Raw genomic sequence first — 20,576 nt, 5'->3', positions numbered from 1 at the left:
GGTTGTTTGTTTGTTTGTTTTGTAAAATGTAATAAAAATATCTGTAAGCACTTAAAATTTTTTTTAATTTTGTTTTTCAGAAATATGACAAGTATGTAGTCTAAAAGCCTCCAAGGGAAGGAAGACTGCCACATCTCTTTGCTGCACATTGGTCTCTCAGTTCCCTTTTGAGAGGTAACTGCTGTTTGCATCAGATGTAAAAGTTTGGTTCCAATGTTCTATTCTGAAATGTTGAACTCATTAACCCTTACTGTTCTGTGGGAACTATCTAGGGGCCCACAGAACATAAAGAAGGTGATACCTAGTCACTGGAATATTTGATAAATGCAAGAGTAAATGTTCAAGAAGAGAGGAAGAAGCAACCAAGGCAACAGAGTAACAAGTGAGGCTGAGAACAGAGGGGAGGCTGCAGACAGCCTCCGACACCACAGAGAGTTCTCTCTGGCTGGGGTTCTCTCACTCAGGACTGGGCTCTTCTCATGTCATAAAATCAGACATTTAGGACACAGGTGGTGGAGGGGTATCTCAAGGGGTTTTCTGAGACTTCTGCATGCTGAGAAAACCATGGGTTAAAGCAGTCTTTTCTTTGGCATGCACACAGTCTACATTTGAAATAATATGGTCTAGAGAAGATGTAATTGGGGAGCTCTGCTGAAATTTTAAGCTTAACTTGCACATGTGTTTACATCTATCTGTCTGTATGTAAATTTCTCTTTGAGGCAGAATGACCCCGTGTTGTCCGTCTGAGCTTGAAGAGCCAAGGAGACACCATCATGATTTTCTTGGACAAGTCTTAACCATGAGCAACAGGTACTTTCTAGATTCAGCCTAGGTTAACACACAAGATTCAATACACCATTACAAAATCCAACTGTACCCTCTCTTGGTGTTGCCTGAGACAAAAGCATATGTTGATAATATAATTTTGTAATTCTATTACTAATTCTGGAAAGTTCTTTTAAAAAGTCTGGGATAAATGGGACTTGGACCAGATTTCCATGTCCACATATGGTGCTATGATGTTGAAATGGTAGTCCCTAGACTCCCTCAAAGAAAGCTGAAAGTTGAGTTGGCATGGCCAGACTATTACTTTATTGGATATTTACCAGCCCTGACCACAGATCCTAGAAAACAGAAGTGTGTTAGAGTCAACGAGGTACAAAGATAAACCCAATCTACTAAGGCACCATTGAGTAGAGTGCTCTAAAACCTTAATTTTTATTGTTGCTTTCAATAGGAAACAGTCTTTACAAACGTGTAGTTTTCTCCCCTATTTTTAAAATGTTATTTATTTACTTTATGTTTACGAGTGTTTTCTCTACATGTGTATATGTGTACCATAGGTGTGCCTCGTGTTCTTGGAATCAAAAGAGGGTGTCAGATTCCCTAGAACTGTGAGCCACTGTAAGGTGCTGGGAACTGAAGGCAGGCCTCTACAGGAACAGCAAGAGCTTTCAATAGCCAAGCTACTGTCCAGTCCCAACATATGCATTTTAAAAAAGAATGATATAAAATATAACTTGATATATTCTGCACTTTTGTTGTTCACAAAGGAACAATGACTACAGTCCAGTGACAAACCTAATTCATAAAGGAATATAGGCCAAGAAAAATTTCTAGGCTTAGTGGTGTAATGGAGCTGGAGACTCAGTACTACAAACACAACAATCACTTAATGGTAAAATACCTTATGTGTGATTGGGGATTAATGATTTGGCTCAAACCACCTTTGCTCTGTGGTGTGTAAAACATATGTGAAGAGATTCTTACTCTCATAGACCTTCTTGTTTAAAAAAAATTAGACATATAATGCATGTATTGCCAGGTGTATGGAAGTGGGAGATAACTGCCCACTTTGAACATGTGGGTTCTGGGGATTAAACTCAGGCCTTTATCCACTGAACCATCTTGGAAGCCCAGAGAGGTTACAAGGCATGGCTTGCCCTTTGCCCCAGGTTGGATCATAAGTTGAGTAATGACACAATAGAGTCCACATCTGCATCTCCCTCTCCACCCCCTTCTTTGTGCCTATACTTCACTATTTCATGAGGCTCAGTAATTCTCACCAATCCTACAGCACTGGTCCACAGAACAAGGACCCCCATCCTCATTCTTGTGACTGCCCTCGGATCACACCACAGAATCGGATTTCTCAACTCACCTTTTCAGTGTGGCACTTGATGGTACAGAGAGTGCCAAATAAAGTATTATTAAAACCTCTACTCAAATCTAGATATTTGGCTCAATGAAATTTGAAAACCTCACAACCACAAGCTGCTCATTAAGGTCATAACTTGTGCAAGTGTCCAGAGGGTTTCAGAGCTGATGTGTAAACTTCCTTCTGCACTAATGTCCTAAAGGTACAATGTTCTAATCTTATCTAATCTTACACCACCACCCCAAAGCCTTGTAAATGCAATGAAGAACAACACAGACATGCACAATTCAGTACTCTAAACCTGAGCTTTTCACAGAATGCCCAAATAATTATAGGCTCAGGTCAAGACCTCCAGACCTCCAGACCATATTCATTACATCTCCATGGAGGAAGGACCCTCCAGCATAGTTTGTATCCACCCTAACAGGATGGCTTTTAAGTATCTGTGACACTAAGAATTTCATTCCTATAAGTGCCAGAACTAGAAAGCCAATGACCAGTCAGGCCTGTCAGTTGTTGCCCGAAGCAACAAGGACAAGATGGGAATTCATTGTTCTGGAATGTCATCTGCCAGCTGCATTCACACATTTTCACCACCTGAATAGCTGATTCTCTTGACTCCCACATGGCTCATTTCAGCACACATGATTTTGAAATGAATATTTGATCAAGTAGGACAGAAAGAGATTTAGACTTATCTGAGGTGTCATCCTAATGCACTTTTAAGTAATTCCAAGTATCAGGAGCAAGGTGTCTTAGGATTTATTCTTGAGATATTTGGGAAATGGACCTGTGATCCTAATTGAGGCAGATTAAATGAGATAAGACATGTGAAGACACTTAATACACTGTTGAGCATCTTGCTCCTTATAAACTGCTTCATGATAGTGTTCTTCTGTAGGTTGAACACAAAGATCCTACAAACATCTCACAAAACCTGACCTACTGTGAGACAAGAGTCTCATGCTGACAGGGAAAGTTGAAACATCAGCTCCTCTTTCCAATGTCCAGTTTTATCAAAACTGAAAGCCATCACCCAAACCTGGGGAAAGGAAATGTCAGTTGGTGTGTTCATATCTGAGGGGTGGAGGAGAGAGACAGTGTGTATTCGCAACTGGGGATGGGGGGAGAGACAGTAGTGTATTCAAACCTGGGGAGAGACTCGTGCATTTACACTTCTTTCTAGCAACCGCTCTCAGAATTGTGTGTTGATGACTTTCAGTAGCTCAGTAAAATTCACAACCCTTCATATACCTTGTAAAAGTCCCTTGCTACCATGTTTGCACGGCTTAGTTAGATAGTTACTGGCAACCACTAACCCACTGGTAAAGCTTCTCCAGTTTTGGTTCACTCTTGATCATTTTGCTAAGTTTTAACTTGTTTTTGAAGGCCTGGTTCTTTCAACTACCTTGGTATGTTGCCTTCAATAATTGTTTTTCTTGATTTCTGAGACAGGGTGTCTCAGTTACTTTTCTATTTCTGCAAGGAGACACCATAATCAAGGCAACTTACAAAATAAAGCATTTAATTGGGGCTTGACTACTGTTTCAGAGGGTGAGACCACGGCCATCATGGCAGGAAGCATTGCACCAGGCAGGCATGCATGGCACTAGAGCAGTTGGCTAAGATCTTACATCTTATTCACAAGTTAGGGGCAGGAACAGTGGGGCTGAGACTGACCTGAGCTTCTGAAACTACAAAGTCCATCCCCAGTGACATACCTCCTCCAACAAAGCCATACTTCCTAATCTTCTGTAAACAGTTTCACCAACCATGAGGCTATGAGGGCCAGTCTCATCCAAACCATCACACAAAGACTCATGTAGACAGGACTCACCTGGAACTCCTGATCACCCTGCCTCAGCCTCCCTAGTCACACTCATGTGCCACCATGCCTGGCTCAATGAAATATCTCTGGTAACATACTTTATACTTTTGACTCACAAAATATCACTTCAGCTCTTTTTCAAATTTCATCCATTTTCTTCAGAGAAAATTTTATTATAAATATAACACAAAGACCCTCTAACTAAGATTATATTTAATAGTGAAATGCTAATTCTTCACAATAGGACTTGGACAATCATGCTAAATGACGTTATTTCAGTTCAACAGATTCATGCAAATCCAAGCAAGTGTGATAAGGACAAATACAAATAATGGGAAGAAATAAAATCAACCTTTGCACAGTGAAAACCTATAAAAATTATAGTGTGATTAAAAAACATTTAGGTTTCTGGATATAAGTAAAATATAAAAAAGTACTTCAAGTTATAGATAATGAAGACGAAAAATAAAATATGCTAATAAGTTAGCATCAGGAACATTAGTAAATGAATTTTATCAATGATATGGAAATACACCAGGTAATAGGGAGATGGAAAAAGGTCCAAATAAGGCATAGCACGGAAGGCCTGGAGAAATGGCTCGGCGGTTGAGAGGACTGGCTGCTGTGACAGTCTATGCATTTAACAATCTGACTTCTTTCAGAGACACGGGACACAGGCTCAGCAACCCCTCCCGTCTTGGCCTCCTACGCTGCCATAACTACAGCATGAGGCTACATTCAACATCCTAAAGATGACAGCTCTCCAAAAATACAGACATGATGAAACCTCAAGCAAATGTCATCTGAGTTTCTGGTTGATCACTCAATGTGTATGTGGAAGTACATATATAGCAGTGATTTACAGTCGGTTTTTGTATTAATCCATACAATACCCTTAGAAGCTTCATTTATGCACCTTAACACCACTCAGCATTTAAAATACTTATATAATTTTTAATCTTAAGGTTAATAATATCTTTTATAACAGTTATTTTTTTGTAGTCAGGGCTGATCTTGAACTTACATTCCTCAAGCCTCAGACCACAGATACATGCCACGACACATAGCTAAAATTCTTATAGATTAAAACAAACATCCTTTCGTTGAACCATGTCAAGAAAAGCTGGCTGCACTCAGGCCTGTGATGGAAAGAACAGATCATTACCAGCATCCTAAAGGTTGGACAATCTACTGAAGTGATAGACCTTGGCTCTAGTGTAGAACCTAACCACCAGTTACTTCTCTTTCCTTATGACAGTAAATTCCTTGGTCCCATTTTGTATCAGGAAGAAATACATAAAAGTCTACTTTAGCATAACATGAATCTGGTCATTTGAATACAACTGCAACTTTCATGAACACTGATATCCTTCACTATATGATATGAGAAATTATACTAGCTAATATTATCACACATTTAACTAGAAATCTCCTTAAGCATTGGGTCCTAAAGGGAGGACAGTGAGACACAAGTTTGCCAGTTTTCTAATTTTCAGTGGAAAGGTCCAATTTATTATTATTATTATTATTATTATTATTATTATTATTATTATTATTATTATTAATCATTTTTCTCAAAGTGAAAGAAACATTTAAAAAAAATCACCAAAATACCCACATACTGACACCCAGTCTTTCAAGGAGAATGGTGTTCTTCAAAAACATTTGCCAAGTCAAAATACAACTCTAGTAATTAAATCATTATTGTACTTGCTTTCTATCAGTGCAATAGTTAGGTGTATTCATTCTTGCATTAACTAGTGATACACCTACAAGAATCTCAAATCATGAACCAAAATGCTTTAAGTCTATGTGTGAAATGATTCCAATTACATCAAGTTCCAGAAAGGCAAAGCTAATTATGGTGCATTAGAGTCAGTACTGACTGAGGTAACCTGTGCATTAGCTACACGGGAACTCCTTTAGTGATAGAAATATTCTACTCTTGGTCTGAGTGGTCTTTATGTGATTATAAAAATTCATTGGGCTGTATGATTAGCCTATGTATACAGTAGCTACACATAAATCAAATCATACTGTAAATCAAGTGAGATTTCCAAGCTGAAACAGACTATGTAAACCTAGCTTAGTTCTTCCTTTAATAAAGGATACTTTAACTAGGGTTTTGTTCGTTTGTTTGCTGCTGGCTCTAGCTATGATGCCAGGTTCCCCTCATCCTCACGGGTTACGCAATCCTCCTGCTTCACCCTCATAAGGAGCTGTGGAGACACACACCTAGGAAGTGCTTTAATTTTGAAATCACTTTTTTAGATAGAGCTGTGAAAGGAGTCACAGCTGTCCTTGTTCTTGGCACCACAATCTTCCAGGACTAGTCTTTTCTCAGGAACAACCATTTTCATTTTGATCACTTACTTTAGCCTATGGTTACTCTCAAGCACATGCAGTGGAGAAGCCCAGGTTCCAGCATGTTGTCTTGGACACAACTGAAAACAGCATTGCACTAACAATTTAACACTCACACGACTAAGATAAAGGAACTGCAGTCCAGACTGAAGTAGTGTCACTGTTGGGTGGCACACCACTGCCTGAGGCCTCAACTCCATGAATATTCCAGCCTTGTGCTTTCCTTAGGCTCAAATAGAAGTTTATACTTTGTTCTCTTTTGACCTAGTCTCTAAAACTTACTTTTAAATTTTATACAGATAGTAGGTGTTCAAAGAATGAGAGCAGATGTATTGCCCATACTTGGCCATCCCTAATTTAAAGCACTAGTCTTAATAACTGAGTTAGGTATTCTCCTCCTTGGAATGGCTGTTCACAGATCAATACTGAGCCTTCTCATTTCACCCTTCTCGTTAATCCTCTTATTGTTCTAACACAAGCTTGGAAGACCCAAGAGATAAGCCTAGAGTTTTCGTCACTTTATAATCATGCACAAAGTCTGGAACTCTGTGACTTCCAAGCCTTATCACTTATCAAAAAACTACCTTTGTATTTCTAAAGAATGCTAAATATTTTATATTTGGGAATCACTTTAGGAAATTACTTGAATACATCTCTTAGAAATAAAGAGAATCCAAGTTCTGTGTCGGAATTCTCATTTTCCACTTGAGAGCTCAGAGAACAACAAGCGAGGTAGAAAAGATGACTTATTGAAGATTTAGCAGAACTTACAGACCATGAATATAAATATCCCAGCTTCTCGCAGTCAGTTGTAGTTTTGTAACCACTGACCCACAGCGATGCACCAGGTAGATCTTCTAGTCAGCACCTTAGATGGTTTAGGATTATGATGGCTAAGAAGGTCTACCTCTGATCTGAATGGCAAAGGTGGATCAACTTACAAGCTCTGTCTCATCTGCATGCAGATCCAGAATATCTGTCCTTTAATCTCAGTCCTTTGAATTCTTTGTTGGTAAGCATCAATCTCTATGCAAACCAGGACACAATCAGGGTGACCTGGATCTCCAGAGGCTCTTCAGTTTAATTATGCAAATCAAGAAAAGATGACACCACACTGTCTTTAAAGTAGGATGGACAAACCAAGGAACAAAAAAGCATGTCTGTGCTCCCTGCGTTGGGAGGGCTGGGGCAGGACCACTGGCTCTACATGGGGAGACTGATTGTGAGAAGAGGAAATGGAGAAAGTAAGTTCAAATGAGACATCAATTAAAATAGTTAAGTATAAACAATGAGAAAAATGAGATATTTAAAGTAAAAAAATTATAGATAAAATGTGAAGAAATTAACCTAAGGTTTTATTCAAAAATATTATTTATGATTCAAAAACACAGTTTCTTAAATTATTTGGGTGTGTATGAATATGAGCAATCAGTGCAAGACCTATTTGTTTTGGGTAGGTTGTGCCTTAGGATAAAATTCCACAAATTTTGCTCTAGAATGATCTTAAGATGGAAATATCTCACAGTCAACAACAACGTCTGCTATCAATCTCCTGTGGACCCAAGGAGAAACTAACGCATGCATGTTCTCAGAGGAAGAATTTTCCTCGTGCTTAAACCACGAAAGTTCACAGGTTTGTGTGTATATGTGTGTGTATTCTACATGTTTCTCTACATGAAGAAATAAAACAGCAATAAGTACATGGTAAATTGTGAAAGAAAACTCTTAAGAGAACTGGAATAACATCAGATTTATCTCTTTTGGTGTCAACACACTGTCCTTTGTGCGGTGCTACATCACACACACACAACCAAAATAAAAACTCTATATACAAGGTTTAAAAATCTTCCCCCTTGTTTATTTTACTTTGTGTGTATGAGGTTTTGGCTGCATGTGTGTCTGTGCACCATGTCTGTGCAGTGTTCACAGAGGCCTGAAGAGAACACTAGATCCCTTGGTATTAGACTGACAGATGGTTGTGAGATGCCATATGAGTGCTGCAAACTGAACCCATGTCCTCAGGAAGAGTGACAAGGGTTCCTAAGAGAAGAGACAGCTTCCCAGCTCCCAATTACAAGGTTTAAATAAGGTATTTTCACTTTGAAATTTACTGCCAGAGAATATGTATGTGTGTGTGTGTATATATATACATATATATGTGTGTGTGTATATATATATGTATATGTATATAAGTTTATTTAATGTAAGGTTATTTTATAAAAAGGATTCCCACCACAGAGTTAGAGAAGGTTTTATCTCAGAAACTGAAGGCCATCTATAACACATGCCATAGGAAAAATGTAAAGACATCCCATGAAACAGTATAAAATGGAAGAAGGAAATGCAGAGCAATGAAGTCTAAAGGAGGAGCTCCCACGCTGGGGATTTTTTGTAAGCAACAGTTCACTAAACTTCAAAGACATATAACTCAAATGTGTGGGCCACAATGAAAGCTGCACTTAATGGTTCAGAAACAATTTCAACAAATTTAGTGCCTTAAAAAAAATAGGATGCATTAGAATTTACCCATAAATGTCTTTCCACAAAGAACTACAATCATTTAGTCTCACTATGTTAAATAGTAGTTCTGTTAACAGCAGTGGTCTGATTCAAGAAGCTGGAGGCTGGATACAGAATATTATACATTCAACCAAAGTAATGGACAACACAGACTCTTCATCAAAAGGAGCTGAGCCACGTGAGGTGGCCCAGGAGAATTTTGCACAGAAATCTGATCACCCACGGATAAGGTCTCTTTGCTCAGAGCTGGAAAGAGCTGCATACATATTCACTGTCCTGGCTGGTTCATGAAGGAAACATAGATTTCAAATGGAAAAATGGGCAGAGAATAACAACAGGGCTTAGGCACCAAAAATGCTTTCTCTATCCAGAAGGTTGGCAATTTCAGAGGTTCAAGGCCACAAAACAACAACCCACAAACTCCCAGGCTTTGACAGTGATGGAAGCAGATCAAATGTGAAAACCCACTACTCAATGCCAATCAAAAATCAGCTTAAATTCTGTCTTTGCTAAACAAACAAACAACAATACCTAATACAATGTATTAAATGTTTCACTGAACTTTTTCTGTATTCATGAAACAACTTAACCTAGAGCAAAAATTATTTTATGAACAATACAGAATATATTATTACCTCAGGTTACCATATCAAATAAGCCTGACACAGGGTTATCAACACACATTACAAGTACCTAATAGTTTGAGAGCAAAATTAATAATATTGTAGAGTTTAAGAATGTAATAAAGGCCTAATGAGACCTCATCTTGACCAGCACTCTTAGCACTGGCAGATCAAGCACACCCAAATGTTTGTTCCTTTCTGATCTCAGAAGGCCCATTTGATGATCTGACGTAGAAATGCCAGTATAGTGCTCACCCACCTCCCTGCCTGTTGCATGCAAGAGCCATATTTTTCAACTTAGAGCACAAAAACAAGAATGAGCTTTCTAATAAAAAATCCTACATTAAAGTTAAGATATAAGCCTGGATATAGACAATTTAATAAGATGTAATGTACAGTCAGTGAACCAAAATGAACAAATAACTCATAAAAAATAAGAAAACAAAGTCCATGCATGTTGAGCTAGAGTCAAGCAGCAGTTTTGTAGTGGTTTCCTCTCTTTCAGTTTAAGCCTCAATCAAATCAGTCACTTGTAGGGATTTTGAAACCACCAAAAGATTAAAATTGCTCTAATTCAACTCTTGACTACTGTGGAATTACTGATGAACCCATTTGTGGGAGACTTGGGACACAACCCTCCTGTGAGATCTTCAGACCTTCCCCACCACAGCAATGTTCTCCCTTTTTAACTGATCTTAGACACAGGAAAGCTCATTAGCACAGACAACTCAGGGATTCACTAGGCTTTGCAGAGAACATCTCTATAATTCAATGGATGCAAACTTCACCAAAAAAAATCAGCAATGGTTCCTGTTCCAGAAATTAATACAGCACATGCACAGGCTGATTGCAAGGCTAGGAAATGAATAACTGTACTAGACATAGCAGGGTTAAGCTGATGAATTTCTAAGCTTCATGCTTTCCACAGTGAAACTAGCTAAGACAGCATTTGGACTGTCTCTGCTGCCACACATCAGGCACGCTGATACTCCACAGGTTGAGTCAATTGAATCCATACACTGTATTTACTCTCTCTGTCGAGATTGCTGCTTGACATTCCAAGTGATCAAAGGCAAACAGTCATCAACCCCGTAGCCTTCGATACCATGTTCATTACATTTAATCAAGGGCCAGTTCCACCCTCCACCCCCCTACTCACAAACACTAGGAATGCTTGAGTGCCCAGCAGTTTTCAGTAGCAAAGAGAAGCACACTGCTGTAAAAAGACATAGAAAACTCAAAACAATGAAACAAAACAGGAAAGAAAATGAGCAGCATCCCCTATAATGTATAAGAAAATAAATTCTAGGAGCAAAGAAATACTCTGTAAGCATCCTACCTGAGGCAACATCGATTACTGTGGAAACTCCCCTTCGATCAGAGACTGGACGGGATGACCCTGGCATGCTGACTGGGTCAGAGCGGACCGGCTGGATCCTGCAATGCAATTTAATTTAGTTCACATATGTTACTGGCAAAGAAACTGTCACTTCTTACAACAGACCTTAAATCATGAATGCTGGTATGGCTTAATCCATTAAAGAACCATACCCTAAAAAGAAGAGCCACAGTCCCAAACTGACACACAGAAGTAAAGCTCCAAAGCCTGCCTCTCACCTGTCCACCCCCACTCTAACTTCTTGTTAACTTGTGTTGTTTGATGGCTTAAGAAAGGAGTTGAAAAGTTAAAAATGAAGTAAAAGAAAAAGTAACAGAACTGGAAAAGAAGCAAAATACTTTACAGTGAATATTTTCCAAAGCAAACATGCAAACACCTCTGACGCTCTTAAATTGCATGGACAGCATCAGAGGGAACAGTAATAATGCAGGAGTGTGTGTGTACGTGTGTGGGGCGGTCTCTTTATGTAGTGTACCCCTGTCTGTCCTGGAACTCTATGTAGACCAGGTTGGCCTCAAACTCATTGAGCTTACCCTGAATCTGGCCCCCCAAGGGGTTGGGATTAAAGAGGTGCACAACCACATTCAGCCGTAATTTAAAAATCTGAGACACCCCACCTAAATTACTGATAGTTACTTTACTTAGAAGGATAAGACAGGATAACAGGCTGTGTTGTGCCACAGAGGTCAGACAAGGCAGCGACTAAGTAACTTCCATAAAATTATCAGTAATAATGTAATAATCAACTTGACCCTCAACAAACTGGCTTATTAAACACAATATCAAAAGGCTATCAAAAGGAAGATAATATATAAATGCTGAGTCTCCAGCTGCTTGAGAACAAATACTATTAAGATAATAACAACAAGTGAAAGGCCTGCATGCCAGGCAATGTAGAGGAACAGTACATGTATGCACATGGCAATTCACACAGTGAGGGTTTACCGCATATAAGCATAGATCTATTTTAGGAGCAACAGAAATGAAATGTAAACCATGAGGTGTATTTGCAGATACAATTACCCAGGACCTAGAATGAGATGTCCTAGGTAATAAAAGTAGGACATGAAGAAGAGGGGTGATAGACAGCAGTGAATCAGATCAGACTACACAGCGACATGGCTGTCACAGTTTGTGCAAGTCCGAAATCTACTGTTCACAACAACAAAGTCACCACACAACAATTTCGCACCAAGCAGAATACATTACTGCTCACATCAGATGGGCTTCTCATAGAGGCAAGACAGGGTCTGGATCTGTTCAGCTAAGCAGACCAGGCTGGGCTTGAGAAAGCTACTGCACTTCTACTGGGATTAAAGGTAACTGTACTTTAGATTAGAAGTAAATGGGCAAGCACACCTAGTATGCTACCAATCTTAATGGTATATGAAGCAAAGGATGGTATAATGAGTAAAGAGAATGCATTGTGATTTTTTAAAAAATGGACTTCATTTAATCCCAGCACTTGGGAGGCAGAGGCAGGCGGATTTCTGAGTTCGAGGCCAGCCTGGGGTACAGAGTGAGTTCCAGGACAGCCAGGGCTACACAAAGAAATCCTGTCTCGAAAAACCAAAATAAATAAATAAATAAATAAATAAAAAATAGACTTCATAGTTTTAAAGAAACATTAAGGTCAATGTCCTGCCATAGGACCAGTGATGCCAGAAGGGCTGAAAGCATACATGGTTTCCATGGCACCCACAAGAGGAGAGAGTCTCTAATTCCCAGATATACTGTGGGATATAAATAGCATAACACAAAGAACACATGTTACAGGAGCAAAGAGAAGTGAAGAATAAGCCTAGGCCAGGTGAACTACATCAAACCCCAAATCCCAGCACTTAACAGGAAGACATCCATGAGTTCAAAGCCATGTGGATTTCCAAGATACTGAATTCCAAGATAACCTGGGCTACAGAATCATAAACAGACAAACAAGCATATAAAATTTAAAAATTAAGAAGAAACCCTGGATTCTGCCCTCAGCAGCAGATCTGCATGGTTAGTGAAGGCAAGACAGCCTGGGGATGAGAGAAGGAGCTAATGTCCAGACAGTTAAGTGGTCAATGTTTTGGAGACCGCTAGAAGGAAAGTCAGGAGGGCATTTATCTCTCTGCCACTCTACACATAGATGCCTTTTACATTTTTTGAGAGTCTAATTTAATTTAGCCTGGCAGCAACTCTGTTTGTTTTGTTTTGGAAAAGGGTCTGTATTACAAAGTCCTGCTGGCATCGAACTCACAGAGAGTTTCCCAAGTGTTTGAATCAAAGGTATGTGCCATCATATCTAGCTTAGTTTTATTATTTTTAAAGAAACTGTTATTGCTGTTGACAAAGAATAAAGGCATTTTATCATGTGATTGGAATATAATTTTGCATAATTTTATTTTAAAAGGTATACAATAAGAAGGTCAGAAGGCAATTTTAAAGCCAAATCTAGATGTATAGCAGGTATTTTAAAATTTTGCATAGGATGTTCTTATGGCCTTGTACTTACAAACTACCAGTCTTGAATGCTGAGATTAAAGATGTGTGCAACTACACCAAGTCAAAGTTTATTAACTATTGATAATTCTCCTGACAGAGATTCAGACTGGACTTACTTAAGGTAACCCACCAGCACCTAGCCATATCCAAGTCTGATTTGAACAAGAAGATAAGTGGATATTGTATTACAGTAAGATGAGTCTTTCAGCACATTCACACATATGCACACAAAGCATAAATTGGCTGGCTTTTTAAAGTGTTCCATTTCAGAACTAAAATATGTGTTGCACTGATCAGCTCCTAAGTGGTGACAACAAATGACAGGTAACATATGGAGTCAGCAACACGACACTGTGTCAAAAGGAGAAGTGTGAATACTAAGAGGACACTCATCTCAAAGGAAGACTTGAATCCTGTCTTACAGGTAACTTCCTGGTTCTCTCTCCTACCTGAGGCTGTTAAGATCTAGATCATCCGTATCAAAGTCCAAGAGCGGCTGTGGCGTGTCGCTAGGTCCATGAGATTGCAACACAGAAGAACTAGATGATATGACTGTGGTCTGGCCTGAGGGGTGGATGGTTTTGAACTGGAATTGTGGGCCCATCCATAGGCGCCTGTGGGGTCCAGTGTGTGTCACAATTTCAACCTGAAAAAAGAGATATAGTTATGGTTTCAAGGTACTATGGCCTTAACACCCACGTTCCACCTGAGTGAAATAAAGACAGTCAGAGCACCCAGAGCAAAATACAATCAGAATTACGACCTACATGGACACTTCTGAAATCTCTTAACTGGACTTTATCGACATTAAGAATGAACCGTAGGAGGCTGGAGAAACGGCTCAGTGGTTTAGAGCATGCACTGTTCTTGCAGAGGACTTCAGTTAGTTCCCAATACCCACAATGGGTGCCTTACAATGGCTTATAGCACTAATTCTAGACGATCCAGCATTCTTTCTGAATTCTCAAGTACATAAGCATAAGTACACAAACATATGAATACAACTTAAAATAAAATCTTAAAATAATCTAACTGTTCCCACAAGATCCATACTATAACAAAAATCCCAGTATCAGGGATGAGAAATCTTTTGAATCCTTGGTCAAAGTTCTCCAACAGTCTCACAAAACATTATAGACTACTGCTATTGGCTTATATGTGCCCCAGACATGAAAGGAAGACACTATGTACTTCAGACACAGAACTGAAAGGACCTGAGCTTGATCTGACCTGAAGCTGTCTTCTCTGAAACTAGCTTTCATGTGCCAGAATTTGTCACAAGAGCTTTCAGCTATGCTGGTAACTGGACTAAGACCTGCTTGAAAAGGGAAAGCCATCCCTGATACTGAAAACCTAGCCAACTATCTGGGACTAAAACAGGCATAAAATTTTTTTTTAACTTTATCTCCCCCCTACCTTCTTCCTCTTGCTCTGGCCCTGCTCATTCTGGCCCCACTCTACCCCATAGGATTTTATTTGTTTCTCATTACAGATGGTTGTGAGCCACCATGTGGTTGTGGGATTTGAACTCATGACCTCCAGAAGAGCAGCTAGGGCTCTTAACCACTGAGCTATCTCACCAGCCCACAGGTATACAATTTTGAGGATATCCTATAGCCTCCACTTTATTAGGCCAGCACAATCCCTAACTATATTTTCAATATTTATCATTATACCTACAGGCAAATTAGTTCTCAACTTTCATCAAGGGATTTCTCTTTGCAACAGAAGAGAGACCATTACAGAAAACTATAAAATATCAAAATGCAGAGTTGTGGAGCCCAGTCCCAATAAATATATATAGACAACATATCTCTACATCAAAGGCTCAGGAATGATTATGGAAGAGGAGACTGAAAGACTTTAAGAGTCAGAGGTACAGGAAGCTTGCTGTGAGATTGTGTCTCCTACAAGGGTATGCTCATGAAGTCTCGTCAACATGGCTGCCTAACCCTAACCTACACAAGGATAACAACAACAGACAGGCTGGTATGGAGGGGAGTATTCAGAAAGCCTCAACTCTACACAAAACACTACAAGCAACTAAACCTGAGGAGGGAGAAATAGTCTTTCCTAAAAAACAACACACAAATGACTGTCCAATACCAAATGGTCAGCCTGGAAAACATACAAGTAACAGTATACAGACTGAGCAGGTTATATTTATATTTTTGTGAATAAACACACACACCACCAACAACAACACCAGTACCACCACCACCACCAACAACAACAACAATTAAAGAGGAAGAGGCCATGAAGTTTAAAGAAAATGGAAGGTGGGGAGAGGTGTACAAGGGCAGGTTTGAAAGGAGGGAAGGAAAAGGGGGAATAATTAATTATATTATCTCAAGAAAAATTTAACCCAAAATTGTAGAAATATACACACATTAATATACTCACAATATACACACCACATCATGTATCCAAAACACAAAAATCCCATGAAAGGAAAAGTTGCTGTAGATTTGAAAACATGGGTTGTCTGCCTCATGTAACTATCATCAGATCCTTAGGGGCTGACACGTGTAGATTCAGCTAAGTCAGTATTTATCACATGTGGGCATGCAATGAGAGCAACTAAAAGCAATCCAAATAATTTTACCGAGGAAGCTGCTTTCTCTGTATAATGCTGTAATATATTGGTGTTGCTTTCAATTATTCTTACATCTTACTTTATGTAATTTTTATTTATGTGTACGTGTCTGTGTGAGTACATGTCACATGTGTGAACATGCCTATGGAGGGCAAAAGATAGCACAGGATCCCTAGGAACACAATTATAGGCAACTGTGAGCCACCTGAAGTGGAAGCTGACGACTTAGGTCCTCTGGAAGAGTCAGTGTTCTCAACCACTAAGCTGTCTCTCCAGCCCTCACATCTATTTTTAAATAAAGGGGCTATTATGTTTTCTCTCATGTAACCGACACTTGATCAAAATGTTTTCTCAACTGTCATAAACATTGACACAGGAATTTACACACAGTAAAACAGTAATTCAAACTTTTATAAGCATCATGCTCTATGTAAAGGGTGGGGGAGTTGCAGGATTATACTCAACAGTGTGAGAAAAATTTACATTTCTCAGATTATGACAGTTGAGTCTGAACAAAACACAACTGACAAGGTTCGGAGTGCGACTGTGTGTGAGGCTGAGAGGGTTCAGGCACACAATCTAATGATGGGGAAAGACCCAGATCAAGGACAGTGATTTCTGTTTCTGGGAGTTGCATTCAGCAATGTAAATTAGGCCACAGATAAAGAACTGTGTGTATTTTAAGCTCTAAACCATCAGTGTCGCAGAGCCGAGAGGTAAACAGATGCCTGTGCAATCTCACTTAGGCGATAGCCAGATGTTGCCATGCTCACGCTCCTGTTGTGTGCAGGACGAACATATTGTATACACTTTCACACTGACAGCACACATTACCCCTGCTTCTAATGGAAAAGCTGAAGTGAAGGACAGTGGTTTCTTTGCCAGAACTCTTGGATGGAGCTTGTGTACAACGGGGTATTTTGTTTTGAGATCACAAGGAGAAGAAGGGCTTCAGCATGTAGGGGGCCGGACCACGGGAGCCGGACCACTGTCCACAGAGCATCTGTAAGCATAGCTGCGGAATGGAATAAATACACACTATGTAGAAATGGTTTATTCCTCCAGTTTCTAGAGCCTCTTCAGCTTTCAGGCTGTCTTCCTGGGAACACCACAAAGGGTTCCACTTCTCAGAGGCACCTGTCTGATAAAAGCTGTCACACTGGTAATGTGATACAGGTCATTATCCTCCCCAGTGATGTCAGACTGGAGACAGACACAACAGCATTTGTAAGGAAGTCACTGTAATCACGCCACTGTGAAATCTGCCTGAGTCTCTTTTATTTCAAAGTGCTTCACTTGAAGACACAGTCACCTGGTAAGGCAAGGAGTGGCTGGTTGGAGCTGTTTTAGGAATGGTTTAGAAGCCAACAAAAGCAGCAAAGCAAGGAAAGCAGGAACTGTGCACAAAACAATGCTCAGATGCCCTTACAAAAGCATCTGGACATTTGCATGGGCAGAGATAAACGTCAATAAATCCAATGTGTGGAAACTTAAAGCAATGTTTCTGAGATTATTTTTCCCATTAATTTATTTATTCACTTTATATCCTGATTGCAGACCCCACCTTCTCTCAGTTCCCTCTTCCCTTTCTCCTCTAAGAAAAGGGAGGGCCCTGTGAGTACCAACCAATCCTGGTACATAAGGTCACCACAGGTCTACACATATCCTCTCCCACTGGGGCCAGACAAGGCAGCCCAGTTGGGGGAACAGAATCCACAGGCAGGCAACATAGTAAGTGATAGCCCCCTTTCCAGTTGTTGGGGGACCCTCATGAAGATCAAGTATCTACTATATTAAGTGGGGGGGGGACCTAGGTCCAGTCCATGTATGCTCTTTGGTTGGTGGTTTAGTCTCTAGGAGCAATGAGTCCAGGTTAGTTGGCGCTGTTGGTTTTCTTTGTAGAGTCTTTATCCCCTCCTGGTCCCTCAAACCTTCCCCCAACTTGAGACATTCTTAATATGTAAATACTCATAATATCCAGTGACCATTTCTGTCCATTTTTCAGAAAGGAAAAGAATAAACACAGATTTCTGTTCTCCCTTACTGTGGTAGCCCTGATACATTTACTTACCTGGGAAAACCATTCTTCATCTTCCTGCCCACTATGGTCAGAGGCTAAACTGTCATAGGACCCATGTCGAGTAATGGGGCCAGGACTTCCAGGGGGAAGAGCTGCAGGAGAAAGAAGAAAACAAAGGACTTAAACCTTTGTGCACTGGAGATACAGATAATAACAAAATCAGTTCAAATAGATTCTATAACATAAAACACAGGAGCAATTCAAAGACTTAAAGCAAGTTCATAGAAATATCTCCCGATTAACAGCAAATGCTGGCCAGGCTGTTGGTAAATGCTACTCAGCTACTCAGAAGGCTGCTGGAGGGGACCTCGTGAGGTCAGCTGGGGCAACAGGAAGAGGCTTCATTAAAACAAACAATAAACAACAGCTGTGGAAATTTAGTGACCAACTAAATCCACCTGCACACCCACAATCTACAGTCCACTGAGGTGATACACCTACCTGCTGGAGGGAGGCTGGCTATGGAATCGAAGAACCCAGAACCCATTCATTACTTTCATCTACAGGCATAAAAATGCATGATGTCTGATTGAGAAATACTTTCAATCACAGCAAACAACATTTATTCAAATATTGTCTTTCTCAATTCTAGCAACTTCAAGTAATTTCCATAATTCTTAAGCACTAAGATACAGTCCAAACTAGTCTGTATTCTTCTACATAGGGAACCTTTAGTTAGTAAAAGCAATAGACTTTTATTTTCATTTACTGGTATCTGCTTGTCGGAAATAGGTTTTTTGTTTGTTTGTTTTTGTTTTTCTCTAAATGCAGTCCAGGATGGCCTCAAAGTCACTATGCAGCTAAACTAAGCATGATTTTGAACTACACAGGGTCTTACTGTGTACCTGTGGTTGGTCTGGAACTCAGAGAGAACCTCCTGCCTCTGCCTTCTGAATGTCATGCCCAGGCTTGACTTTTTGCTGGGATTACAGCATCTGAACCAGCACTAGGTTTCTGCAGTGCTAGGAATCCAACCAAAGGCGTCCTGCGTGCTAAACAAGCACTGCCCAACAACAAAATATTTCTAACACTCCCTGAGTTCTTTATGTGTCCACAACCTCACTGTTCTTCTTGAAGGTACAATTATTCCTAAATTCTATGCATCTCTCTCCACCCCTACTATAAAAAAGACTTCATTGTTTTAAAAGCACTTTTAGGTTCACAGTAGAACTGGATTTCTTCCTTCAGAGAAAACAAGCAATGGGGTTAACTGGGAAATAGAACAACAACAACAAAAAAAGATATGGGGCACAGGGGAGGGAAGATAGGGGATGGGCAATAAAGAACCACAGATTATGACAGGAAACAATCTCACCCAAAATTTCCTTAGGTTAAATGGCTAAAAAGAAAACAAGCAATTTAGCTGGGCAGTGGAGGCGCACACTTGGGAGGCAGAGGCAGGTGGATTTCTGAGTTCAAGGCCAGCCTGGTCTACAGAGTGAGTTCCAGGACAGCCAGAGCTACACAGAGAAACCCTGTCTCCAGCCCCTTCCTCCCAAAATGAGCAATTTAAATATTCTTCCTACAGAATCCATGAAATACTCAATACATACTCCCATAAACAGTAAAGGCAATGTCAATCTTATTTGATGATGCCAGATAAGGTATGGAGAGAACAAAATCAAGAAACAAGATTAAGGAGGAGGAGGAAGAGGAGATGACAAAGTATGACCCAAAGCAAGACTTTAAAAGACACAAGCCCATAAAATTTTATCTGAATTTGTTTCAAGAAAAGAAATAAGATCTAATTTAGTGGTTATGGCCAGACATAAACATACTGTCAAAATGTAAGATTTGCAATAGTCCAAACCATTAACTGCTAGCTCTTCAAAATCATGGCTCTCTAGCACAGGTATGCTGTTATTTAGCACAAAGCCCAAATGATCACAAAGCTACATTTATGACGGCAAACTAATTATTTTCCATTGTTCCAACATTCTTTTGGAACTAATTCTGCTATATACTGTACAGATGTTAAGTCAACTGGTATTTTCAAGAACAATGTTCCTGAATCATTCATCACCTTTGTTTGATGTTTGTTTGATTCTTGTCACAGGCAGAACCAAGAGGAACCCTCAATTTCCCGTCCTCCCTTAAGTGTAAGGCTGAAGCTTTGTATTCTAGAGTAAGTGATGGCAATGGATTTATTTACTGGATTTATGAAATTGTGGATGTTATGGTGGCAGGGATGGACCTAGGGCTTGGATGGAGTGGAACTACAGCCAGAACAACACAGGCCTTGAGTTGGCAGTTTATTGGTTTACTGTACTATTGTTATCTGGTTATGGGTATGCTTGGAATTTCCCACAGGGGTTGGGGAGGATGAGGAAGTGGGGTGGAGGAGGAGCCTCTCTGTCCTGTCTGCTTTACAAAGGAAGTAGTAAATATTCCAAATATACAACTCAGAAATGAATTCTTTGTATATGTGAAATAGTGACAATAAGTCTTCTTCAAACTGCCAGGAAAAAAAAGACAAGGAAACCATGAATTTGAATCTCCTTCATGGAGACTTTAAGAAGGC

The 20,576-nt window shown here is 39.8% G+C and overlaps 1 protein-coding gene across 12 annotated transcripts in view; it reads right to left on the bottom strand.

The window, feature by feature from the left end:
• Bcas3 (BCAS3 microtubule associated cell migration factor) overlaps positions 1-20,576 on the bottom strand; it is a 484,435-nt gene that overhangs the window by 241,919 nt on the left and 221,940 nt on the right. For all 12 annotated transcript variants that reach the window (XM_031354430.1, XM_031354434.1, XM_031354429.1 and 9 more), the window contains 3 exons: positions 18,047-18,147; positions 13,829-14,025; positions 10,833-10,930 (listed from right to left, as the gene is read on the bottom strand). In XM_031354430.1, the coding sequence (XP_031210290.1) occupies positions 10,833-10,930; positions 13,829-14,025; positions 18,047-18,147 (396 nt within the window). The remainder of the gene's footprint in view (positions 1-10,832; positions 10,931-13,828; positions 14,026-18,046; positions 18,148-20,576) is intronic.

This window comes from Mastomys coucha, unplaced genomic scaffold, assembly GCF_008632895.1.
Source record: "Mastomys coucha isolate ucsf_1 unplaced genomic scaffold, UCSF_Mcou_1 pScaffold5, whole genome shotgun sequence".
Classification (NCBI taxonomy): Eukaryota; Metazoa; Chordata; class Mammalia; order Rodentia; family Muridae; genus Mastomys; species Mastomys coucha.
The sequence above is the reverse complement of the archived record's forward strand: the minus strand, read 5'-3'. Positions and strand labels throughout refer to the sequence as shown.